The sequence below is a fragment of the Aquarana catesbeiana genome, linkage group LG10, assembly GCF_042186555.1.
Source record: "Aquarana catesbeiana isolate 2022-GZ linkage group LG10, ASM4218655v1, whole genome shotgun sequence".
In the NCBI taxonomy this organism is placed as follows: Eukaryota; Metazoa; Chordata; class Amphibia; order Anura; family Ranidae; genus Aquarana; species Aquarana catesbeiana.
Genome location: NC_133333.1, coordinates 32,471,242 through 32,497,589, shown reverse-complemented (window position 1 = coordinate 32,497,589; position 26,348 = coordinate 32,471,242). Strand labels below are relative to the sequence as shown.

Sequence of the window (26,348 nt, the reverse complement as noted above, 5' to 3'; positions counted from 1 at the left end):
CGTGGTGTGACATCCAGACTGATATGCCTGTTATTAAGTTAGTGAGGTATTACAGGCTGATACTGAGGTGGTTAACATTCTAAAATAAATATAGCACAAGGCAAGGAGCCTGAGTATGATTAGATTAAAAAGTACAGAGTGACGCCATTAACCAGAAAATCAGTGGAGTAAAGTTCATATAACCAAAGCAACACCTTATTGCCTAATATCTAAAACCAAAAATTACAAAGTTACACTATTACTCAGGAGAGAAAACGTGTGCAGATTGGGTTCAACCAAAACAAATCCATACCTGTCGATCAAAGGAAAAAATAATCTTGGCTCAATTTACTTGAACAGTCTTTTTTAATCCCCCCCTTCCCTCCGAACAAGGCGTACCGGTCCTTAGAAGTCGTAGCTGTAATTTTAAAATTTTTTTAGGCATTTTTCCCTTCGTTTTTACTTGGTGATCCTTCCAGTAATGCTGCGTACACACTGTGAGAAAACCGGGTGAACGATCGGCCTGTTTCCCTCGATGTTTCACAGCAAGTCAGAACCGAGGATAGAAATAATGTACGAAAATTTGAAAAAGGCTTTTTTTTTTTTTTGTTATTCGTTGTTGCTGATCATGCACAGTCTTTCGTATCTGATATTTCTCGTACGAAAATGGTACACATTAAATGAAAATAATTTGTTCCACTTGTCCCTTCAGAAATGTTCATTTGGAAGGTCGGAATCGGCTGTACACACTATCAGAAAATCGTACGATTGTTCCTCGAACCAAAATGTTCGCCCGATTTTCTTATAGTGTGTACGGGCCATAACACACTGTCTATCCTAAGGGGACTATGCTCAATCCTTGTACTGTATCTATGTAGGTGGAGCAGTGTTGTCCTGCTCTCCTCATCTACACAATATAAGGGAAGAATTCTGTAGTCCACAAAGAAAGCTCAGGTAGGGTTGTTAATGTTGAGATTTCAATAAAGCACTGTTAGATCTTTACAGAACATTAGGAGTCCACTGAATTTTGACAGGACCAACAGATATTTTTCACTTGTTCAAACACTTTGAATGGTACAGTGCACCTGGAAAGTATTCACAGCGCTTCACTTTTTCCACAGATTGTTATGTTACAGCCTTATTCCAAAATGGATTAAATTTATTATTTTACTTAAAATTCTACAAACAATAGCCCATAATGAAAACGTGAAAGAACTTTATTTGAAATCTTTGAAAATGTATCAAAAATAAAAAACATAAAAATCACATGTACATATGTATGTATTCACAGACTTTGCCATGACACTCAAAATTGAGCTCAGGTGCATGCTGTTTCCACTGATCATCCTTGCGATGTTTCTTCAACTTGATTGGAGTCTACATGCAGTAAATTCAGTTGATTGGACATGATTTGGAAAGTCACACACCTGTCTATATAAGATCCCACAGTTAACAGTGCATGTCAGAGCACAAACCAAGCAATGAAGTCCAAGGAATTGTCTGTAGACCTTTGAGACAGCATCGTGTCGAGGTACAGATCTGGGGAAGGGTACAGAAAAATGTCTGCAGCATTGAAGGTCCCAATGAGCACAGTGGCCTCCATCATCTGTAAATGGAAGAAGTTTGGAACCACCAGGACTCTTCCTAGAGCAGGCCGCCTCGCCAAAGTGAGCGATCGGGGAAGAAGGGCCTTAGTCAGGGAGGTGACCAAGAACCCAATGACCACTCTAACAGAGCTCCAGGGTTTCTCTGTGAAGTGAGGAGAACCTTCCAGAAGAACAACCATCTCTGTAGCACTCCACCAATCAGCCCTGTATGGAAGAGGGGCCAGACGGAAGCCAAGTTTGCCAAAAGGCCCCCGAATGACTCTCAGAGCATGAGAAACAAAATTCTCTGGTCTGATGAAACAAAATTGAACTCTTTGCCCTGAATGGCAGGCATAATGTCTGCAGGAAACCAGGCACCGCTCATCACCTGGCCAATACCCTCACTACAGTGAAGCTTGGTGGTGGCAGCATCATGCTATGGGGAAGTTTTTCAGTGGCAGGAATTGGGAAACGAGTCAGGATCATGGTAGAGATGAATCCAGCAAAGTACAGAGACATCCTTGATGAAAGCCTACTCCAGAGCTCTCTGGCCCTTAGACTGGGGCGAAGGTTCAACTTCCAACAGGACAACGACCCTAAGCACACAGCCAAGATAACAAAGGAGTGGCTACGGGACAACACTGTGAATATCCTTTAGTGGCCCAGCCAGAGCCCAGACTTGAACCCGATTGAACATCTCTGGAGAGATCTGAAAATGGCTGTGCACCGACGATCCCTATCCAAAAGCTGAGGGGAAGAGCCCTACTGGGTACAGAGAGGATAGGAGCAGCGTTAGGGAAAGGTACCTGACGAGGAGGGGAAGAGCAGATTTCCACAGCTGCATCTCTTCTTCTGTTTTCTTGGAGCTGTCTCCCACCACCAGCCAGATAATCCGCAAGAACTTTTAGGAGTCCCAGAGCAAACCAGTTATCTGAATACCTCCTCCAGGGGAAGTGCTCCTCAGGCATTCAGTGGTCTGTGATCTCATATTATTTTTCAGTTAAAAAAAGTGCCATGTTGACAGCCATTACCTTTTTGCCTGAAAAAATGTTACCAGAAATTTGTTTGGTGCTTTTTCTGTAGATTATCTTATTTTTTGTGATCATTTAAGTACTATATAAGCGCTCCCATGTTTTGACTCCTCCAATTTCTTGGGTATTCTAGTTAAGCCACGCCCACAATATTAACTGCAAACTAACAGCTTTTGTTCCATTTACATCATTTCTAAACACAAAGAAGTAATTGGAATTTCCCTTTAGGTTGTATCTCTATGGCTAATTATATGAAACACATGAGAGTAGGGCGTCTTTAACGTGGGGCAAAAGGGACAGCTACCCCGGGCCTAGTTATTGTTTTGGGGCTCAACGCACCTGCCCCTGAAGCCCACAAATAGTTGATAGGTGGATTTGGCTATCACTCAGGAGATGAAGGGAGAACTGAATGTTGGGGGGAGCTGGTGATCGGTTGGGTGTTATGTCTACAGCCTGTGCGGTGATTGGCCAGCTCAGTAAGGTAAACCCTGCCTGGGGAAAGTTTTTGTCAGTCACGGGCACAGTTATACCGACTTCTCTCCCTCACCATGTCCGACAAGTCACAGACCATTGACCTGTGAAGAACTTCTTCGCCGGAGGGTTTGGCGGAGAGTGCCTGGTGTTCACCTGACATTCTCTGGACTCAATCAAGGTGAGGCCACTGGGGGGAAGCAACTCAGGGGTTTGCGGAGGGAGAGGAGGGAGCCCTGTGTAATTATGGGGGTAGTATGGGGGAGGGATTCCTCTGTAACAATGGGGGTTGTATGGGGGAGGGGGTTCTGTGTTATGATGGGGGTAGTATGGGGGGATCCTATGTAATGATGGGGGTAGTATAGGGGGGTCCTGTGTAATTATGTGGGAAGGGTTCTGGAATAATAATGGGGTTAGATTGGGGGGAGGGGTGCTGTATAATGATGGGGGTAGTATGGGGGAGGGGGTCTAGTGTAATGATTGGGTAGTATAGGGCAGGGCTCAAGTGTAATAATGGGGGTAGTATGGGGGAGGGGGACTTGTGTAATGATGAGAATAGTTTGAGGGAGGGGGTCTTGTGTAATGATGAGAGTAGTTTGGGGGAGGGGGTCTTGTGTAATGATGGGAGTAGTATGGGGGAAATGCCCTGTGTAATGATAGGGGTAGTTTGGGGGAGGGGTCTTGTGTAATGATAAGAGTAGTTTGGGGGAGGGGGTCTTGTGTAATGAAGAGAGTAGTATGGGGATGTCCTGTGTAATGATGGGGGGTAGTTTGGGGGAGGGGTCCTGTGTAATAATGGGGGGGATATGTTTGACCAGGGTCCAATCAATATTAAAGACAGTCCTGCATGATAGTGAATTGCTTATAAAGCACAATGTTATTATGCTATATTTATATATAAAGTTTAACTCACACACAAAAACATTCATTTAAGTATATTCCTCAATAGTCACCAAGTATATAGATACACTTTTGTGCACCAAATGTGTTTGCAAACCAAGTTACTACCTTTTAAGGTAGTACTGATATCATCACTTTGCTGTACATAGCCTAAGCAGAGAGCAGGGCTGTGGGAGGGGCCCAGCAGGCTCCACCTATGACAGGCTGCCTGTAGAAAACTACAGGAGGGGGCGGCGACAAGACCAGTTACCCTGCACAAGAAGAGAGAGCAGCCGTTACCAGTCTTTTTTTTTTTTTTTTGCAGAAATTCCTGCGCAGAGGCAAAGTTTCACACCCGATTACTGCACAGAGCTGGAAGAAATACACAATACATATGCTTCTTGTATTTAGAAAACACCTGCTTATCCTGGAGTTCAGCTTTAAACTAATTATGAGTTCATCCTTTAAATGCAAAATGTCAGTCTCCAAGAAATCCGTGCCAGGAAAGTCATATGAAAATAAATTAAATTGTTTTCTGGGTGAGGTTTCTGCCCAAGTGTCATCCCCCACATAAAAGCTACAGCCTGGGGATTGAATGGGCCGAGAGAGTAGAAGCTACTGGACTTGGTGCCACCATGATAAGATATTTCCTGTTCTTTGTTCTCTTCTTTGCCCTCTTGGAGACAGGTTAGATATTTTATATTTTTCTTATAATGCAATGTAAATATCAGTATTTTTAAGGAGCATTTGTGTATTTTATGATGTCTTAAAGCCAAACTACAGCCTATTTGTATTATTATGGATTGAGTGGGGAAGAAGGATTAGAACATCTGTCGAATCTTGAACACTCTCCAGGGTTGATTTATTAAAGGCAAATAGACTGTGCACTTTGAAAGTGCAGTTGCTCCAGAGCTTAGTAAATGAGCAGATGCTCTGCTGTTTTTCATCAACCAATCATGTGCAAGCATAAATGCATTTATTTTTATTTTCCTTGGACATGATTGGGTATTCTTTGTAAAGTGAAGCATTGCCTCATTTACTAAGCTCTGGAGCAACTGCGTAGTCTATTTGCTTTTAGTAAATCAACCCCTTTGTGTCTCCATGGAGGACATTTTCATCTTTTCCTACATTTTCTAACACTAACCACTCGGACAGTGGTTTGGTTAAATAAAAAAAAGCCACAAGTCTTAGAAAACCTCTATTTACAGAACCTTATACTCTCATTTGATCCAGAGGAAGGCAAACAATCCCTCTAAATCATGTCAACAATAGCCATAAAAGCCTACACAGCTCCTATGGCACCTGAGGGTAGAAAGGGCCCCATTAGGGAGACTCTTGAGGCAAACTGAGCAGTAAGGAAAATCAGTTTAGCTCTCATATCAGTGTAGACTAGGGGTAGGCAACCAGCAACCCTCCAGCTGTTGTGGAACTACATTTCCCATGAGGCATTGCAAGGCTGGCAGTTACAATTACTCCCAGAGGCATGATGGGACTTGTAGTTCTGCAACAGCTAGAGGGCCCCAGGTTGCCTACCCCTGGTGTAGAGTAGACTCATTGCCCTCAGAGCTTCTGGTCATCTCGGCCAGCACTGAAATTATCCCTGTATGCCCAATGTAGATTTTTCTCACTTAAAGCTCCTATAGGACCCTGGGGGTGGAAGGAAGCTCCATTCGAGGACTCTTGAAGCAAACTAAACATAGAATATCTGTGTGCATGTGGAGATAACACAAATCCAGTACCTTAATATTAATGATTGCAGAGTTTGCTGTGGAAAATATCCAGTGGCAAAGTTAGACATTCTTTCACCTGGGGCAAAGACTCAATTCAGCCCCCCCACCACCTACCCCCTGAAGAGGACGGTTGCCTGTAGGGCAGAGGTTGGTGTCAGTAGGGCAGCTGACGGTGTCTTTTTTCTTTTTTATTATTTTTTTACATTTTTCTTTATTATTTTTTCCAATTCATTAGCAGCCTTGTTGGGGGGCTTTGGTGACACAACTTTGACGCTGATATTCCTGCATGACTTCATCATGGCTTGCATCGGACTTCTTTAACAGAACTCAATGCAAGTCATGTCAAAGTCACCACAAAGTAGTGCAGGCACCTTTTTCTAAGTTGGTGCAACTTAAGTGAGTGAGTTAGAACGGTTCCATTGCTGTTAATATGCCATTGCATGACAAGTCGCAGCAGTGTGACCTGGGGCTAAAACTCTTGATCTGATCATGTAACCTAAATTGGCAAATCCTGCCACTTAAAAACGACTATCGACAAGTTCATTAACATGGTCTCTCTCAGAATTTAACGTCTTAAAATATATATCTGGAATATATTTTAATAAACACTTGGCAATGTAAGTATTTTCATTTTGTGCCCAATCAAACTGTAAGTTCACATTAAGAACTTTGAAATACTGATTATAACTGATAACATATTTTCATATTTCCAGGCCATGGGCTGACATGTCGGGAGTGTAGTACCTCCAGTGGAGCCTTCTGCAAGGGGCGCTCGCATAAGTGTCCATCAGTGTCAACCAGCTGCATGAAGAGGGTATCAATAACCAAAATCGGTGAGTCAAATTAGGTGACAAAAACAAAACTGGTGAGTCAAATTTTGTAAACATAACAGATAGAAAAATAATTTGAATATGGAGAGGCAGACAACTACACGCTGCCAACCCTTCGTAGCTATTTTCAAGCATCTGAAGCCACCAATCATTTGCTTTGGGTAAAAGTAGAACTCCAGAAAACTTTTTTCTCCAAAGGGGACAGGTTCAGAAGCAAAAACATTGGATTTCCACCACCTTATTTAAAAGTTAAAAAACAATTCTTCATTTTCTTCTAAAAAAAATACTTTTTAAAAATGTTTTATAGAGTAGAGAAGTAGATGGATGGTGCTGGATCCCCAAGGTTTTTTTTTATTCTCCTAATAGTGTGGGGATAGTATTGCTGCACAAGATCTTACCACTAGGCTGGTAACTTCGGCAAATCAAAGAGTTTCCAAGGCCAATACTACCTGATAGCCCTTAGACACGGTGCCCACTAGCCCTTAGATGTGGTGTCTCCTAGCCCATAAATGCGGTGCCTACTAGCCCTTGGATATGGTGCCTACTACCCTTTAGATGTGTTTCCTGATACCCCTAAATGTGGTGCCTACTAGCCCTTAGATATGGTGCCTAATAGCCCTTAGATATGGTGGCAAATAGCCTTTAAATGTGGTGCCTATTAGCCCTTACATGTGGTGTTTACTAGCCCTTAGATGTAGTGCCTGTTAGCCCTTAGATGTGATGTCTACTAGCCCTTCTACACAGTGCCTACTAGCCCTTAAATGTGGTGCCTACTAGCCCTTGAAAGTAGTGCCTGCTATCCCTTAGATGTGGTGTCTACTAGCCCTTAGATGTGGTGTCTACTAGCCCCTTGAAAGTGGTGCCTGCTATTCCTCACATGTGGTGCCTACAAGCCCGTAGATGTGTTGGCTGCATTTGTTTTCTTATATTTTTCCCTTGTATGCTTATTTCCCTTCTCATTCACCTGGTGAGCCTGACAGTAACTCACTTTTTGTCCTAGGGTAACAACGCTCACTCACCATACTTTATCTATAGTGGAGCAGAATTGTCACTCTACGACAGTGCTATGAAATACCTCCATCTACCTCTTCAACATAACATGGAGAGCAGATGGTCTGTGGTCTACAGAGAGAGCTGAGAACAATGCAACTCGAGTGAGCAGAGAGCACAGGATGTTATCAGCTCATAAGATTTCTGTCAGGATCAACAGCTAATTGTACTTATCAAACAGATATACTGTAGCAAATCACATTCAATGGTGTACTTAAAGTAATTGTAAACCCTTACACATACCCACTGAAATGACTAGCCTCAGGTGATACACAAAGATTAAATAAATCCTCTGCATAAGCTGTATCTGTATATCTGCAGCCCTCCCACCTCTACAGCCCCCTAAAGCACATATTTTATGCATATATTTCTGAGCTTCAGAAGGCAGGGGGCAGGGATCTGATGTCACACACTGCACACCATAGAGCAGGGAGCTGAGTGTGATCCGAGATCTGAGTGGAAGGAAAGTACACACACACCCTTTTACACATCTCAAAGGGAAAAATAAACAGCTGATGCTGTCAATACCATTCTGTGTGCTGGAGGGAGGGGGAAGGCCATCTCCCAGGATTGATGTTGACACAGACTGTCAGAAGTGATTTATGCAGATAGCAGAGGGATGGGAAAGGAGGCAGAACTCACACTAGGTGTCTTGGATCAAGGCAAGTACACACTATAGAAGGATATGCTCTGTTCATTTTTCATTTCAGAGGTTTACAACTACTTAATTAAACAAACCACAAGCCAGCAAATAAGAGAATGCCATTGTTGGGTTTGCATACACTTTAGTCGCCATTCTTATTCTTATTCTTATTCTTATTATTATTATGATTATTTTTTCATATAGGTGATAAATTATTTGAAAGCTTTTCCCGTGGCTGTAATGACGACGAGGATTTGTGTAACAAGGACTTTATAATGAACAGTGGAGCAGGCAATGAACAAATACGCGTTGTTACTGAGTGCTGCTACCAGGATAACTGTAATAAGTGCAAGACAAAGAGTAAGTCTATTCTCTTATAACCATAGATGTTGGTATACGTGCAAATAAAAATTGACAAGAAGAGAAATTTACACTAGTGACATTAAAGTTACTAAACCCACAACAGTAAAATCAGTCTGAATATGCATGCTTGTTATACTCACTGTGGAACCTAAGGTGTTAATCCTATGCATTGTGCAAAAAAGGCTGTTTGATCCTGCCTTCTCTGATCCTCCCCTTTTTTTACTGTCTCCAATCAATCTCCTGATAGAACAGAGTTTTTGGAGTCACTCTGCACATGCTCAGTTTGGCGTGTATTGCTAGAGAGTTTTTTTTTTTCTTGGGAGGGTGCATTTGATCAGCACAGGGCCAATCAGCACTTTCCAGACAGAGGGTCAGGGACCCTGCAGCCTCATAGGACAGTCAGAGGAGAATGAAAACTCCTTCTACAAGCTTTAACAAGACACTGATAGAAGTCACAAGACTGTACTGCTGATGAAAAAAACGGATATAGCAGTTTATATTTACTAAAACAATTGCATTTGCATGTTCTGTGTACTGTGGGAGACCAGATATTGTGAATGCAGGGTCCAGGGTTTAGTAACATTTTAAGCAAAAATAAAATAAAATAAATAAGATCAACACAAATTGTATAGTAAAAATAAATGTAATAGTTGTTTAAAATGATATCTTAATCCAAGAACAAAACTGCATTCTGTTGCAGCTTACCAGTTGTTAGATGTGATGGCTGCATTCATTTTCCATTTTCAGGCTAAGCATATTTTCTTCAAGTACAGAAAAAACCTGTTGTTTTTGCTGGAATTCCAGTGTCCTTGCAACTTCCCTGCACTAAGGCTTGATTCACACCTATGCATGTTGCTTTTGGGCGTTTTTGGAGGTTTTTTTTTCATGCTTGCCACGTTTTTGAGCAGCGTTTTTGCCGCGTTTTTGCCGCGATTTTGCCGCGATTTTGCCGCGATTTGCGTTTTTTTTTTTTTTTTTTTACAGTTTTTTTTTTACAGTCTTAAAAAAAAAGACAAAAAAACGGCAAAAACGCACCAAAAACGCACCAAAAACGCTGCAAAAACGGTGCACTTGCGTTTTTGATGCTTGTCCATTGAATTCTATTACATGCAAAACGCTGCATTTTGCATGAAAAAAAGTCCCTGACCCTTTCCAAAAATGCAGAGAAACAAAAAGGCATTGATGTGAACATGTTCCATAGGAACCCATGTTAAAAAATTCCCGTGCATTTCTGCAAAATGCAAAATGCATCAAAAAACGCGCTAGTGTGAATGGAGCCTAAAGGACAATAGATGGAGCTGAGAATCATAGGAAGCAAATACAGCTTAGAGATACAAGGTAACAATTCTAGAGAACATTGAAGGGAATTAGCAGAAAAAAATGTAACCATTGCTAATACGGTGTTCTGTCAACCTTGGATTCATCTAGTTGACATAATGTGGTATTTTCCAGATTCACTTTACTACTACCCAAAATATTTGAATAATATTTGACCAGAAAAGAAAATAGCTTAAGAACATTTGGTTTGACCCATTGTCAAAATTTCAGACAAAATTTGAGTCAAATTTAAATTTCCAAAAAGAATAAAATAGAATAAAAAAAAAGGAATAGAATAGGAAAGAATATGATAGAATAGAAAAAAATAGAACACATAATAAAAGAATAGAATCCAATAGAGTAAAACAGAACATAATACAAAATGAAAGAATAAAAAAAAAGAATAGAAAATAAATTGACAGAATAGAAAAGAATAGAGCAAAATAGAACAAAATAGAATAGAATATAAAAGAACAGGGGCGGAGCTAGCTGGAGACTGCAAAGGACGCTCAGAAGCGGAGCTCCAGTACCAGCGGGAATACCACAGCTAATAACGACCCATCTGGGCCACAATAACTCACCCCAACACAGTGATCCAGCTCCACAGCATCAGGGGAACAGATCATCACCATGCCCAGACGTAAGAAGGAAGGGAACCGGCCTAAGAAACTCACTGAGTTTTTTAACCTTGGGTCTAAACAAAATGGCACCGGCTGATCAGCCACTCTGACATCTGGTGCTCCTAATCGTTCCACACAGAAGGGGAGAACACAAAAAAGGAGCAGTCCTCCTAAATGCTCACAATCTCCACCAGCTACACCATCCTCTGGGAGTCCGGAAAAGGTAAGATTCAGGATGCATGTCAAGGATGCAAACAATGAGGCGAGCTCTCTCCTTGACTCAGGGGATGATACTAGGGAGCTGCCAGACTCCGTAGATCTATTCCCTACCAATAACCAGCTGGTTTTGGACACAGTTTTAAAGGAGATGCTAGTATCCCTGAGAAGCTCTGTCCAGAGACAGTCTCTCACATAGAAAATATAATGGGGGAATATGCATCGACAATCAATGATCTGGTAGATGCTAATGAGAGTAAAGAGGATGACATAGAGGAGATCAAAGATAAAATGGCTGATATAGAAGACAGATCCAGGAGGAATAATGTGAAGATAAGAGGGGTACCAGAAACTGTCAAACAGGATCTGCGTAATTATGTCTCTCAGATTTTTAATACAGTATTATCTGACATGTCTGCTCTAGACTTCACAGTGGACAGGATTCATCGTCTCCCTAAGCCCACCTTTCTATCTGACAACATACCCAGAGATGTTATCCTGAGACTACACTTTTATCATACTAAAGAGAGACTGATGGCAGCGTCAAGACAGAGAGACCAGATCCCATCGCCATACTCTAATTTACAATTCTATGACGACTTGTCTCAATACACTCTCCAAAAACGCAGAAACCTGAACACTATCATGAAAGCCCTCAGGAATCACAAACTAAGCTATAAATGTCGATTCCCGATGAAGTTGATTGTCACCAAGGTGGGTATGGAGTATGTGATGGACTGTTGCCAAAGGCATAGCATTACTGAATACATGGGGGATCATCCCTGAACCTCAAATGCACCCTCGCCAGAGAAACAACAATACAAGCCCTGAGTCTGAATGGCGCACGGTAGATCACAGGAATGCCCGCACTCATAACTAACCTAGATATGGGCACTGCTCACAAACGCAAATACCCGCTTGGGAGGAAATGCCTCCGATCCGAACAGTTTTACAAGTTTTTTTTTCCCCCATCTAAACCTCTGAGTGGCTATAAGTCACACCCAACTACCTTTTCCTGTTGTTTGGCAATTAGCCACTGTTATGTTACGTTACTGTTCAAGTAAACTTTACTTTTCTACCTTATCAGTCAGATGCGAAATTTCACCCCCAAGGAAAACTGGGACCACCACCAAGTTGATACTAAGGACTTCAGAGCTTCACGGGGTACCTCTCCTTACCCCACTAAGGGGTATGACTCCATCAAAAGTAAGTGATACATCTATCATATGTAACCTCCAGCACTTTCACAATCTGCACACATGGCGGTGAACTTTCTAACTATCAACTCCAAAGGACTTAACCATCCGGCCAAGCGAAGGTCTCTATGGAACGAAGCCCTACAACAAAACTGTGACATACTATGTGTCCAGGAGATACACTTCCAGAATCAATCACCTCCAAAGTGCGCACACCCTAAGTTCCCATACATATATTATGCCAATGCAGAAGCAAAAACAAAAGAAGTGATGATAGCAATAAGAGACACAATAGCCTTTCGTCTTCACAAGATTACCATTGACCCACAGGGACGCTTTATAATAATGGTATGTGATATTAATTCCAGCACCTATGCAGTGGTAAATATATATGCCCCTAACAGCAGACAAACCAGATTCCTTCACAGGACCATAAAGAAAGTACGTTCAATTCAATAGGGTATGCTGGTGGTGTGTTGGGACTTTAATATCACCCCAGATCTAACCCTGGACTCCACTTCCATTCCAAATCGCTCCCCACCATCTCTAAAACCGATACGAAGGAAATACGAACAATATGACTCCTGGAGACGCCTTAATGCTAATGAGAGAGACTATTCATTCTTCACACACAGCCACAGGTCTTATAGTAGAATAGACTTATTCTTGGTAGACGAATAGTTATTATTCAAATGCAAATCTGCCAAAATCAATAATATCACTTGGTCGGACCACAAGTTAACAGTGGGGGACCCGTCCACCCACAACCCTACATTTCTATGGAGATCCAATCCCGGCCTCTTCCAGGATGATTCGACCAAGTCTTATATTGAACAACAACTAAAAGAGTTCTTTGAAAATAACCAAGAATCTGTTACAGACCCATTTATTGTGTGGAATGCCCATAAGGCATTTCTAAGAGGTATTCTGATACAACAAGGGGCAAGGGTTAAAAGTAAGAGGCAGTAGCATACTGTGAAAGTAATTTCCCAAATCAAAACATTAGAAAAACAATATATGTCCAATACATCCCAATTGCTGACAGACCAACTAACACAACTCCGTACGGAACTCAGACTGCTCCTTCTGGAGGACTTTATAAAGGCCTCTAGAAGACTCAAGCTGTCCTACTAGATGAGTGGCAACAGAGCAGGGAAACTTCTGTCTAACCGGATTAGAGGACATAGATACAAAACCCAAATTCCATACATCATACAACTCAATACACAAATAAAACAACAGCACCCCCAAGCAATAGCTGACACCTTCAGCCAAAACTATGGCTCACGCTATAATCTCAAAAATGACCCTACTATACCACAACCAACACCAGATATCATAGAAGCATTCCTACACAACATTAATCTTCCCAAAATCACTTTTGAACACCTCCACATCCTAAATTCCCCTATCACTGACTCAGAGGTGTGACAAATCATACAATCTCTCCCACTTAACAAATCCCGGCCCCAGACGGCTTCACAAGGGAGTACTACAAATCCTTTCAAGATATACTGATTCCACATTTGGTCGAAATCTTTGGTTCTGCTGCTGCCTCCTCCTCATTCCCTCCAGAAATGCTTAAAGCTATAATAGTGGCTCTGCCCAAACTGGGTAAAGACCCAGATACCCCACAAAACTTTAGGCCTATCTCATTACTTAACAATGATATTAAAATTTACGCAAAACTTTTAGCTACCAGACTGGTGGACATCCTACCTTCTATTATAGATGTAGATCAGTCTGAGTTTACTAAAGGGAGACAGACGGTGTATGCCACCCGCCTTCTGATAAATGTAATACATCTAGCCAAAAAACACAAAACGGCTTTTCTGCTTCTGGCGTTTGATGCAGAGAAGGCGTTTGATAGGATACACTCGCAGTTTCTAGCACAAGTATTGAGTAAGTTTGGTTTTGGAGGCTCCATCTACTCAGCCATTATGGCACTCTACACCCACCCATCTGCCCAAATATATATTTCAGGTGCGCTTTCTACCATATTTGCAATAACTAACAGAACCCGACAGGGTTGCCCCCTCTCCCCACTAATCTTCAATCTGTTGGAGCCATTAGCCTCCTTTTTAAGAACAGATCCACACATTTCAGGCATAAAAGTGGGCGTGAGACACCAGACCATAAGTCTATTCGCAGATGATATAATACTGATGCTTACGAAAGCATCTGGGTATCACATTGACCTCCATACCAGAAGATCTAATATCAGCCAATTATACACCTTTCTTGAACTCTCTAGAGGTCAAACTACATAAACTTACCCAAACTGAACTATCATGGTTGGGCAGACTTGCAGCTTTTAAGATGCAGGTAATGCCTCAACTATTACATCTCTTTAGAACCCTACCAATCAAATACCAAATTCTTACTTCAACTCCTTACAACCAATACTAAATAGATACCTCTAGCAAGGAAAAAGGGCCAGATGTGCTTTTAGTAGATTAATTAAACATAGGAATGCAGGTGGAGTGGGCCATGTACATTTGCAGGATTATTATTTTGCGACTCTACTGGCACAACTCCAACACTGGATATTACCTGAATCCAAGGCACTTTGGAAGGAAATAGAGCAAACGCAAATTTCAAAGGGGAATCTACGTAACTTTTTAATGACTGCTCATCACAACACATCCCTACACAACAAATTAGCACCCCTATTCTTGCATCAATAAGAGCATGGGTTCATCTCCGAAAATATCAAAAATGGACTGGTAGAGCAACACCTTTAAAACATCCTATCTCAGCAATTAACCATATAATACCAGATATCAACCTAAATAAATGGAAAGAAAAAGGAATCAATTACCTAGAGGACATCCTAGAAGGCACATCACTTAAGCCATTTCACACCTTACAAATAAAACAACAGTTGCCACCCACAGAGCAATATAAACATATGAAAATAGCACAACTATTGAAAAAGAATTCTCAAATACTTACATCACTACCTGTGAAGATAACCCAATATTACCAACAAACCCCAAGCTTATCCAAAGGCATTTCAATTATATACTAGGGTCTACAAGAGAAAGATAGATGTGTAAAATCCCAATCCACGATAGCCTGGGAACAGGAAATAGGGACAGAATACACAACTCAACACTGGGAAAAAACATTACGACTCATTTATTCCTCCACCAAAAGCACGAACCTATGGGAAATGCAACAAAAGATATCACTTTGATGGTATTTGACTCCACACCGCATTTCAAAGATCTACCACAAAGCCTCCCCAAATAGCTGGGGGCTTTGTGGTTGTTCTGGCAGTGCTGGCACACTGATCCACATCTTGTGGTACTGCCCCAAACTAGGAGCACTTTGGTCCCAGATTGAGAGACTCATGTCTAATATTACATATCTTAACCCACCATTACAGCCAGGAATGGCAACACTATCACTCGAACTAGACTCCACTCCATTGCCCTATAGAACTGTGATATCCCACATACTACTAGCTACTCGTCTAACGATTCTTAGACACTGGAAAGATGTAAAGGCTCCAACAATTTCTGAAGTAATAAACACAATACACACACATGGCACCTATGAGGTTCTACAATCCTCAGCAATGGGGAACTTTGAAAAAGTGTCCAAACTTTGGGCACCTTGGTACAAATGGCACTCAAAGAGAGTGAGATCCTGATAACCTGAAGCACCAACAACAAGGATTAGCCAAACTTGAATCACAACTAAGCTAATAAGCATCACTATGACTATTTGTGTAGATGAAATGTTGTTATATGTTTGTTCTATGTTATAATTATAGCCATTAAACCTCTAAGGATAGTTACTTTGACAGCATAAACTGGAAGGGATCAAACAATCACTGCTTGAAGTCGGCCACTGCAACCACACAGAGAGATCGCGGGTGGTCGAACCTATAGCTAACTTCCTAAACCAGGAAAACACTCAATATCCCTAGCAACATAAGGGTACACACCCATTATAACCAGAAAATGTCATGGATACTATATAACCGAGGAATAAATGGAATGTGCTTTAATATGTTTCTTTATGTAAACTGTACAATTTCATTAAAAATTATTAAAACTAGAAAATAAAAGAACAGTATAGAATAGAACAGAAAAAAAGGAATAGAATACAAAAAAGAATAGAATAGTATAAAATAGAAAGAATATAACCATCTTTTGAAATTCATTATTTCAAATACAATAAATTAGAATTAGAATAGAATAGAAAAGAATAGAATAGAAAAAAAATAGAATAGAATGGGAAACAAATAGAATAGAGAAAACAATAGAATAAAATAGACTAGAAAAGAATAGAATAAAAAAAAACCAAATAGAATAGAATATAACAAAATAACCATTTTTTGAAATTAAAATTTTGAATAGAATAAATTTGAATTCAAATAGAATAGAAAAGTATATAATAGAAAAGAAAAGAATGGAATAGAAAAGAATGGAATGGAATAGAAAGAATATAACCACCTTCTAAAATTTTAATTTCGAATAAAATAAACTTGATTTTGAAAGGACCTCGAATATTGAATCGATCTGAATTTTCAGAATTTGGTTGAATTGAGTTCAATTCGACCAAATTTGGAAAATTTGAATTGATTCAAATTCGAATTACCAAATTTAACGCCACAAATTTATCTAAGTAACGAATCTAAACAAAACAACAATGTTTTTTTGTTCTAAATAAGTCTATAGGGCACGTTGTTCAGGAAACTGTAGTAACCTCACAAGTGGAAACCATCTACCTGTCTGCAATGCACTCCCACTTTTTTTTTTTTGAAGGTGCTGCTCGGCATCATGTGACCCAAACATTCAGAAGGTCAATAAACCAAATAAAAAATATTTGGCAACATTTATTTCTACAGATTTGTTTAGAACCCTTTAAGCTTTTTTCTTTGTTATAGGATCCTGGAATTCTGTTTAACCAGTTGCAGCTCGCCCACCGTCAAATGATGGGGAAATGGAGCGGCTCTCGTTCTGGGTGGACGTCATATGACAGCGCACCCGAACGGCCGCTCCCATGTGCCCCCCGGGCCTGCAGCGCAGTGATCATGACCCTGCCATGTTGCTAGGACATGGCGCGACCCCATTTTCTGTAAAGAGCCGCTGACACAGCTCTTTAAACATGTGTCCAATCACAGCCGGTCACATGTAAATACAGGAAGTGCCAGTAATCAGCTCTCATTGCCTCACACTGACAGCGTGTGGCGAGGAGAGCCGATCAGCAGCATCTCCTCACAGGGGACAACAAGACATGTAATCAGGGCACTGATCATCAGTGCCCCGATTACACTAAAGTGCCACCAGTGCCAACAATCAGTGCCCACCAGTGCCAGCAATCAGTGCTGGCTTTCAGTGCCCATCAGTGCTGGCTTTCAGTGCCCATCAGTGCTGCCCATCAATGCTGCCCATCAGTGCCCACCAGTGCCACCTATCAGTGCCCACCAGTGCCACTCATCAGTGCCGCCTATCAGTGCTCATCAGTGCCACCTATCAGTGCTGCCTATCAGTACTAATCAGTGCTACATATCAGTGCCACCTATCAGTGCCCATAAGTTCAGCATATTAGTGCCTCCTCATCAGTGCAATCTAATCATTGCCCATAAGTGCAGCCTATCAGTGTCCATAGTGCAGCCTCATCAGTGCACATCAGTGAAGGAGAAAAAATACTTATTTACAAAATTTACTGAGAAACTAAGATAAACTTTTTTTTTTTTCAAAACTTTTGGTCTTTTTTTTAAAAAAAAATAAAAAACCCAGCAGTGATAAAATACCACCAAAAGAAAGCTCTATTTGTGTGAAGAAAATTATACAAATTTCACATAGGTACAGTGTAGTATGACCGCACAATTGTCATTCAAAGTGCGGTAGCGTTGAAAGCTGAAAAATGGCCTGGGCAGAAAGTGGGTTAAAGTGCCCAGTATTGAGGTGGTTAAACTGTTTATGTATCTTACTGACTTCCTCTTATATTGAATAGGCAATGCCATGGATTAAAATTGTATACCTAATTTTTTCTTACACAATTTTTCTGTGTTTTTGTGTTTCAGTACCCCCTTATAATAACACCCGGAATCATATAATTTGCCCCGTCTGCTATAAGTATGAGACCTACGAGTGTAAACATAAGGGTTACATAGAATGCAGAGGCCACGAAAACGAATGCTTTGATTTTGCTGCGACTGTTTTGAGAAAAGGTATGAGAATAAAATGTGAGATAAAGGCAATATATGCTAGTCAACCTTCTGGGTTAAGGATCTGTTCTAAAACATGTTGATGTACAGATGGTTCATATCTACAGATTTTACAAATATCAGCCAGGCTGCAAAACGGTCTTGTTTTTTTTTTTTTTTTTACGATTCAACAAATTTAAAGTGGTTGCAAACCTCAGACATGAAATATTAACAAATCATATCCCTCTATAGTGTCTACTTGTCACAGTTAAGAGCATTAAGTGCCATTTCTGTCTGCTGCTTCTTTCCTCTGCTATCAGCATGAGTCACTTCTGACAAGTTTTCCTGGCACCAAAATAAAAATGGTGACGGGGAGGGAGCTCCAGCAGATCGACAGCCTCAGCTCTGTTCCTGTCTCATGTGTGAAGGGGAAGGGGGCTGGGGGTGTTCCTTCCCTTCTATCAGCTCTCAGAATTCTCTTCACTGAGCTTTGCAAGGTGTTATTTTAGCCCTCCACCCCCTTTTTTCTAATTGCACAGACAAGTTTTATAATTTCTGCACTTTGAACGGATGTAGAGAAGAGAAGACTGCAGATAAACAGGTGCAGCTTATATAGGAGGATTGGTTTTATGTCTGTGTATCACTTGAGGCCAATCACTTCACTTAGTATATGTAAAGGTTTACCACCACTTTAAGGAAAGCCTCACTCCTCCTTCCCTCTTTGCACACTGTATGGTATTCACATAGAGGAAGCCCACAAATTTGCTTTGTGTACTAATGCACAAAGCAAGGTCCATAAAGACATGGATGAGTGAATTTGGTGTGGAGGAACTTATCTGGCCTACACAGAGTCCTGACCTCAACCCGATAGAACACCTTTGGGATGAATTAGAGCGGAGACTGCAAGCCAGGTCTTCTCTTCAACATCAGTGGCTGACCTCACGAATGCGCTTCTGGAAGAATGGTCAAACATTCCCATAGACACACTCCTAAACCTTGTGGACAGACTTCCCAGAAGAGTCGAAGCTGTTATAGCTGCAAAGGGTGGGCCAACTCAACCTTGAAATCTACGGCCTAAGAGTTGAAGTTAATCATGTAAGAAAGAAAGTATGCATAGAGTGTTTTTAAAGATTTAGACCAGGTGAGGAGGACCATTTACCGAGAGCCACTCACACGTCATTATACAAGTGCTGCTCAGTCCAAGAGGAAGGACTGCCTAATATCACCCAGAAGATAGATTAAAGAACCTTTGACATCACTGGATCAGCCTGGTGACTGTGGGAGGAAAGGAATGCATAGGGTGTTTATTAGATGGTGGTAGTCTTGGCAAAGAGGACCAGGAAGAGGAGGTACAAAGAAGCTAGAGTTCTACTTTAAAATAATTTTGACATTGTAAAATAATGGTGAAAAATAATTGCCTGGTTCTAATGTTACTTTTTTTAACTACAGGTCATTCTTCGATGAAATATGCCAAGATGGGATGCACCACTTCACGTGGCTGTTCATTGGGACACAAAATTATCCCAGGGATCTCATTAACTGATATACACCACGTATATTGCAAAGCAGGAGTTCCAATCACCCACTGAAATCTCCAGTATCTGACATCCTATTCATATTACAAATAGTACACGGAGTAATTCTTATTGTAGCCGCAAGAATTGTTAAATTGTTACCTCTAGCTATGGTGATTGTAAAGGCATTTTTAAAATAACAACACATTATACTTATCTGCTCTGTGCAATACCATTGGCCCTGAACCTCCTTTTCTGGTGTCCCCCACCGGCTCTCTTAGCATCTCCTCTTCTTGGTCTGAACGGCTTGGGATTGAGCCCTCAGGTGCACCCCCACAGGAAGCAGCTTCCTATGGTGATGCACCTGCAGGCTCCCCCCCAAGATGGGCTGTGTGCTGCTATTGACACACACAGTGTGGCTTGGCCCCACCCCCACTCCCTCCTTACAACATTTTTTTGTTAGCAGCAAGAGCCAATGGCGCCCACTGTTGTCTCTAAGTCTCTGAGAAGGGAGAGAGAGAACTAGCGCTGTTACAGCCACAGTGGTAGATCGATGCAGGACTGGGAGGGGGCTGGGGGAGCATCTATTGGATTATTATAAATCCCACAATTTGCATCTTCAGAAATGTTACATAAAGCTCATATTATATATATATATATATATATCATAGTATATTGGTTGAAGAAGCCAAGAAACTATTTGGGGTGCCCTCTCATTAACTACTACCATTTAGATACTTCTTTCTTAGAACTTGATGGTTCCTTTTTGTGGGCTCCATTGCTACCCACCTTATTTTTCTTGACTCTTAAGCCTCATACACATGATCGGATTTTCCGCAGACAAAACTTCGGACTTTTGTCCGAAGGGCGATGGCCAGGAACGTGTCTTGCATACAAACGGCAAGGAATTGTTAGCCAACAAACACGAATGTAGTGACGTACTACATGGTTTTTCAGCTCTTTAGCGACACCCTTTGGGCTCCTTCTTCTAATTTCGTGCTAGTAGGAGTTTGGTGAGTGTTGATTTGCACTTTTCATTTCACGCTTTTCAGTTCGTGCTTTTCAGTTCGCGCTTTTCAGTTTGCGCTTCAGTTTGTCTCTGAACGGCCGTTTGTCAAACAGCCATGTTACAGAATCAGAGATAACGTGTTATTTATTATTGGCCTTGGAGTTATTGCTTTGACCCAAGTCCAGGAACAGGAGCAGGAGGATTTCTTGGACCAAAAATTGGTTGCTTTATTAATCGTGACCAATTATGTCATATGCTTTTGCTGCGGGAGCTCCAGGAGAATAATCCGGATGATTTTTGGAATTATCTCTGGATGACGGACCCCTGCTTTCACCAACTCTTGGCATTGTTGACCCCCTATATTAAGAAGCAGGACATATGCATGAGGCTTTTATTTTATTTTTTGGTTGAATAATAATGATTTGATTTGGTAAATTTTTGGATGCATAGAATGCACTTTTTGGTTAAGTTATAATGGCAGATAGCATGTCTAATTTTATTTGTTTTCTTTTTTTAATGCACAATAAAAAAATTGTGTAGAATAATACTTGGCTATGTGTTTTGCTTTCCAATGACAGTTTGGGAGTAGGCAATTATATTTTAAAAAATACAATATAAAATGAACAAGGGACACCAACATAGTTGTATCTTTGATCTTAAAAACCACGAGATAATGGTGTTGTGGTAACTTGCCCAAAAAAAAAAAAACAAGCATAATAATATTATTCTTGATATTACTGGAAAAAAAAGCCTTTTAAAATTTGTTTGCAATAACTCCATTAGTATCCCCAGCAAAGCAGCTTCATTATTATCCCATTTAAGAAGAAGAGAATGGGCGTTGCATTTTGAGATTTCATAATTTGCCACGTCACGGATGTTAATTATCCATTACAAACGCTAATTTACAAGACCGACCGCTTCTGGCTCGTCCTTGCTTCCGAGCATTCGTGTTTGTACTTTGGACTTTTGTCTGACGGACTTGTATACACACGCTCGGAAAATCCGACAACAGACATTTGTCCACGGAAAATCTTAAAGCCTGCTATCCAACATTTGTCCGCGGAAAATCTGACAACAATTGTCCGATGGAGCGTACACACGGTCGGATTTTCTGCCAACAGCCTGTCATCACACAATTCCCGTCGGAAAATCCGTGGGGTATACAGGTGGAGACTGAAGTCCCATCTACCTTCACAGGACATCCATCCTCTGTTAGTTGAGGGCAGAGTCCAGCAGTACTCGGCCCTGTTGCCAGCCCTTCTGCTGGAAACCCCACACCATCTGCTCCGGCTAACTGTTGGGGAGGGACGACGAACACCTCCTCTCCCTTCTCCCCCTGTATCCTGATCTGCTGCTGGGAAGTGACCACCTCCTTCTCACCCTGAGCCTCCGGAACCGCCGCAGGTGTAGGGCAGAGATCTTGGACCCTCTGTCCGGTTGCCAGCGCTTCAGCTGGGGAAGTTCCTTGTGACTTCACAGATACTTCTGTTGGTGCTGGGCAGAGCATAGTGAAGTTTGGCCCTAATAACAGCTCCTCTTCTGCTGGAGGCTCACTAGGTTGTTCTTCCTCAGCAGAAAAGTCTATCAAATCCCATGTCTCTGCAACTGGTGTCTGGGGATAAAGGTTCACCATCTCCTCTCCGTGGAACCCAGAAGATGCTATCAGTGCTGGGCAAAGCACAGTAAAGTTTGGCCCTAATTACAGCTCTTCTTCTGCTGGAGGCTCACCAGGTTGTTCTTCCTCAGCAGAAAAGTCTATCAAATCCCCTGTCTCTGCAACTGGTGTCTGGGGATAAAGGTTCACCATCTCCTCTCCGTGGAACCCAGAAGATGCTATCAGTGCTGGGCAGAGGTTAGCAGAGCTCTGCCCTGTTGTCAGCACTTCAGGTTTGGGGATGGCAATCTTCAGATTTTCCACTGCCGATTCTCTGGCATTCTGCTGGACAGGCACATTCCTCCATCCAAGATCATCCAATGCAGAAACAGGTTCATCAAGGTCAGTCAGCACTTGCTGCATCCGCCATAAGACCTCCCCCTCCATAGCTGCGGGTGCAGGTTGGCAAAGCACACCGTTACTCTGCCACATTGTCAACTCTTCAGCCAGATTTCAGAGTTGTCAACTGGTATTTCATGATAGTCCCAGGCAAAGGGAGCACCACCCTGCTGCTGAGCAGAGTCTAACAGCTGTTTGTAGGCGATCTCCAACTCCCATTCCTGAACGGCCAGAAACTCCAAATCTTCCAGTGCCCAGTGCACTTCCGAGACATTCAGTCTCCGCTCTCTGTGCTCCATTATTTCCTCCAAACGCCACGCCCGATCACTTCCAAAGTCAGGGTCCACTGGAGGGCTCTGTAGCTCTCGTCCAACCGCATTTCTGCCCGGATCAGCATGCTTAACTCGGCTGTCCACTCCTGGTTTGGCTGTTCCCCCAAAAACAGCATTCGCACTTCATACTGCGACCAGTACCTCACATGGATGGAGGGGAGAACTTTTCCCTGGTGTCGCTGCTCACGGGCTAGCGCTTCCTTCCAGAGTTCACAGCGGATAGAATCAAACCATCCTAGCAGGACATGCTGTGATACTGGTCCTCTGTGCTGTATCTCCTCTCGCAACCAACTTCTGAATTCCTCATCCATGGTGGCTGGTATTTCTCCTCTCCTGCTATCCTGCTACCTTGGATCCAGGTGATGGTTTGGATGTGTTCACGGCAAGGAAGCATGATCCCACCATTCCCTCCACGGCTCTCAAGTAAGTCTTTCAGCGTGGCTCTCCTGCAGGCTGGTTTGGAGTGTCCCAGTAACTGAAGAGCAAATCCCATGGCTGCCAACCAATGTAACGAGCCTCTTTGCTCGCTCGGTTCCACTCTCCCGACACTCCTCTGCAGCTATTGAATCAGACTGAAGATCGCAACATCTGATTGCTCGGTCATCCAATGCTCCGGGATTAGAACTACAGCTCTGTCCAATTGTGATAGCTCAGAACAAACACCAGGCAGGCTGTATGTAAGTTCAAACAGGACTATCCTTTATTGCAAAATACAGGCTTTTATACACTCAAAGTGGAGGTGCAGACCTCCTGTTCATATTACTCTAACAATACAGCTGTAACCTGATTAACCTAATTAACATGAGCTAATTAACTAATCCCTTTAGACAGCCTAGATGACTCAGACATGACCGTTAGGCCAGACTGGCCGTCTTGTAGTTCAGAAAATCCAATCAACATTATCACAATCAACATAGACTCTTCTTCACACAATAGCAGAGTTAATTAACACAAATAACAATGGGGATCTAATGACTCTTAGATCCCATAGTAGACTTATTTACAATACACATTTTAGCAGACAATAGACAGACAGGTGTTGGAATTTACATCAGCATCTCCTAACAGTATCCGTCCCAGCATTATGAATCAGCCACTATTCCAATATGGCAAATCCAGGGTCCCCAGACATACAGCTCACAAAGAGCACAGTTCCCCCAAATGCAAGGGCCCCCGATCGATCGGCAAGAGGCTAGCATACAGTCCCCTCCAAAAGTCTCTTTCCCGGCTAGGTCTGTCACACTGCTGCTTTGTCCTCTTCTGGGATAAAGAGGACTTGACACCTGCCCACACTGCCAAAAGTACCAATACCTGGTTTAATGATCATGGTATCACTGTGCTTGATTGGCCAGCAAACTTGCTTGCCTGACCTAAACCCCATAGAGAATCTGTGGGGTATTGTCTAGAGGAAAATGAGATACAGAAGACCCAACAATGCAGGCGAGCTGAAGGCCGATATCAAAGCAACCTGGGCTTCCATAACACCTCAGCAGTGCCACAGGCTGATCGCCTCCATGCCACGCCGCATTGATGTAGTATTTCATGCAAAAGGAGCCCCAACCAAGTGTTGAGTGCATACTATACTGTATATGGACATACTTTTCACTAAGCCAACATTTCTGTATTAAAAATCCTTTTTTTTTATTGGTCTTATGTAATATTCAAATTTTCTGAGATACTGAATTTTGGGTTTTCACTAGATGTAAGCCATAATCATCAAAATGAAAAAGAAAGAAATTCTTGAAATATATCACTCTGTATGTAATGAATCTACTGTATATAATATATGAGTTTCACTTTTTGAATTAAATGACTGAAATAAATTAACTTTTTGATGATATTCTAAATTTTTATGAGATGCACCTGTAGATACATGTGTAAACAAGCTCTAAATATATTTTTTAAATGTAAGTACCAGAATTTGGCCTGGTATCAGCCTCTTGCAGTCCCTATACAACAGAACTGGAGTGTGAGTGAAAGAAGCCATAAAAGGTGACAATCAGTTCATGTGTTGATGAGAAACATGCTGATAGGGGAGAAAGCAGAGTGACAGAAAGATGATCCCATTACTGTGCTGCTTCTCCTTTTATTGTTTACTGGATCCAGATCCAGGCTGGTGGCAGGTCTAGGATGATTTGGTCTCAGAGGAAGTGGGTTGAACGTTGGCCATCAGACTAATGATATCTAGTGGCAGAAAAATGTACTGCGGGGGGGATCTCTGAAATGACCGTAAATGTTGCAGCATAAGCTGGTTTTCTTATTTAATCTTTTAATGGGCTATTAATTTTTTCATGGTATTTGGAACCGGAGTACTTCTTTAAGAACCCTGGGCAAAATCTGAGCACATGTTATAATCTAGAAGAAAAATTATAGAAGCCATATGTAAGAAAATGTATCTTGGTATGATGCAAAGTTTCCTGCATCTCTGGAAGATTTTGGACAGATGGTGAAGCTTGGCAGGTCGCTGTTTACCTCTGTAAACAATTGACAGGAACTTGCTCCACGGATGAGGGTTTCTGCCAGAACACAATCATGAGTTGCTTGCAGGGCATTAGGTGCAAGTGTAAATTTACAAAAGAACATTGTGAGATCTGTGTGGGTAACATTTTCCGGACTTCAGTACTTACCAGTTCGGGTCACAGAAACTGTCTTTGTCGTGGTTCAGGCAACTGACTGAAAAATGCAAAAATGGAAAAATAAAAACTAAGGCAGGCCATAGATAACCCGTGGTTGTAGGAAAGAAAATTGCTTGATTCTCCCATCACAGTGTTGATGGGGGATTCCCTCCCATGGAGCTATTGAATTCTCCCTGCGGGAGGTTGGGCACGGGGAGCCAACCCTGCCGGGAGAACACAGTGATTATTGCTAGTGGCTATAGCCACTGGCAATATTTGCATGTAAAAATCAGTCTGCCCATAAATGGTTTGAATCTCGTCCGATCCCTGCTGAACTGGCTAAAATTTGAACCATCCAGAGTAGCTTGCAAATAAAACAAAATGGCACTGTCAACCAATAGACTTTAACTACGACCGAGCCTCTTTTTGAGATTTGTTGTTAACAAGTTAAAAACTGTTTTTTTTTGCTAGAAAATCACTTTGAACCCCCAAATATTATACATTTTTTTTTTCTAACACCCTAGAGAATAAAATGGTGGTCGTTGCAATACTTTCTGTCACACCGTATTTGCGCAGCGGTCTTAAGAGCGCACTTTTTTGGGAAAAAAATCCCACCATTCCCTCCACGGCACTCAAGTAAGTCTTTCAGCGTGGCTCTCCTGCAGGCTGGTTTGGAGTGTCCCAGTAACTGGAAGGCAAATCTCATGGCTGCCAACCAATGTAACGAGCCCCTTTGCTCGCTCGGTTCCACTCTCCCGACACTCCTCTGCAGCTATTGAATCAGACTGCAATCTCCCAGTTCTCTCAG

At 41.9% G+C, this 26,348-nt stretch overlaps 1 protein-coding gene across 1 annotated transcript; it reads left to right on the top strand.

Moving 5' to 3' along the window:
- The first annotated feature begins 4,500 nt into the window (after nucleotides 1-4,500).
- On the top strand, nucleotides 4,501-21,145 carry LOC141110549 (protein RoBo-1-like). The gene is made up of 5 exons (XM_073601947.1): nucleotides 4,501-4,633; nucleotides 6,390-6,509; nucleotides 8,404-8,559; nucleotides 17,955-18,101; nucleotides 19,527-21,145. Exons 1-5 carry the CDS (start codon nucleotides 4,582-4,584, stop codon nucleotides 19,664-19,666), a joined length of 615 nt encoding a protein of 204 aa, XP_073458048.1. The 5' UTR covers nucleotides 4,501-4,581; the 3' UTR covers nucleotides 19,667-21,145.
- Nucleotides 21,146-26,348: the final 5,203 nt, after the last annotated feature.

Excerpts from the sequence above, each read along its gene's own strand:
- LOC141110549 (XM_073601947.1), top strand. The coding sequence starts at position 4,582 with ATGATAAGATATTTCCTGTTCTTTGTTCTCTTCTTTGCCCTCTTGGAG. Across the intron at positions 6,510-8,403 it reads GGTATCAATAACCAAAATCG|GTGATAAATTATTTGAAAGC; the intron begins GTGAGTCAAATT and ends TTTTTCATATAG. Across the intron at positions 18,102-19,526 it reads TGCGACTGTTTTGAGAAAAG|GTCATTCTTCGATGAAATAT; the intron begins GTATGAGAATAA and ends TTTTAACTACAG.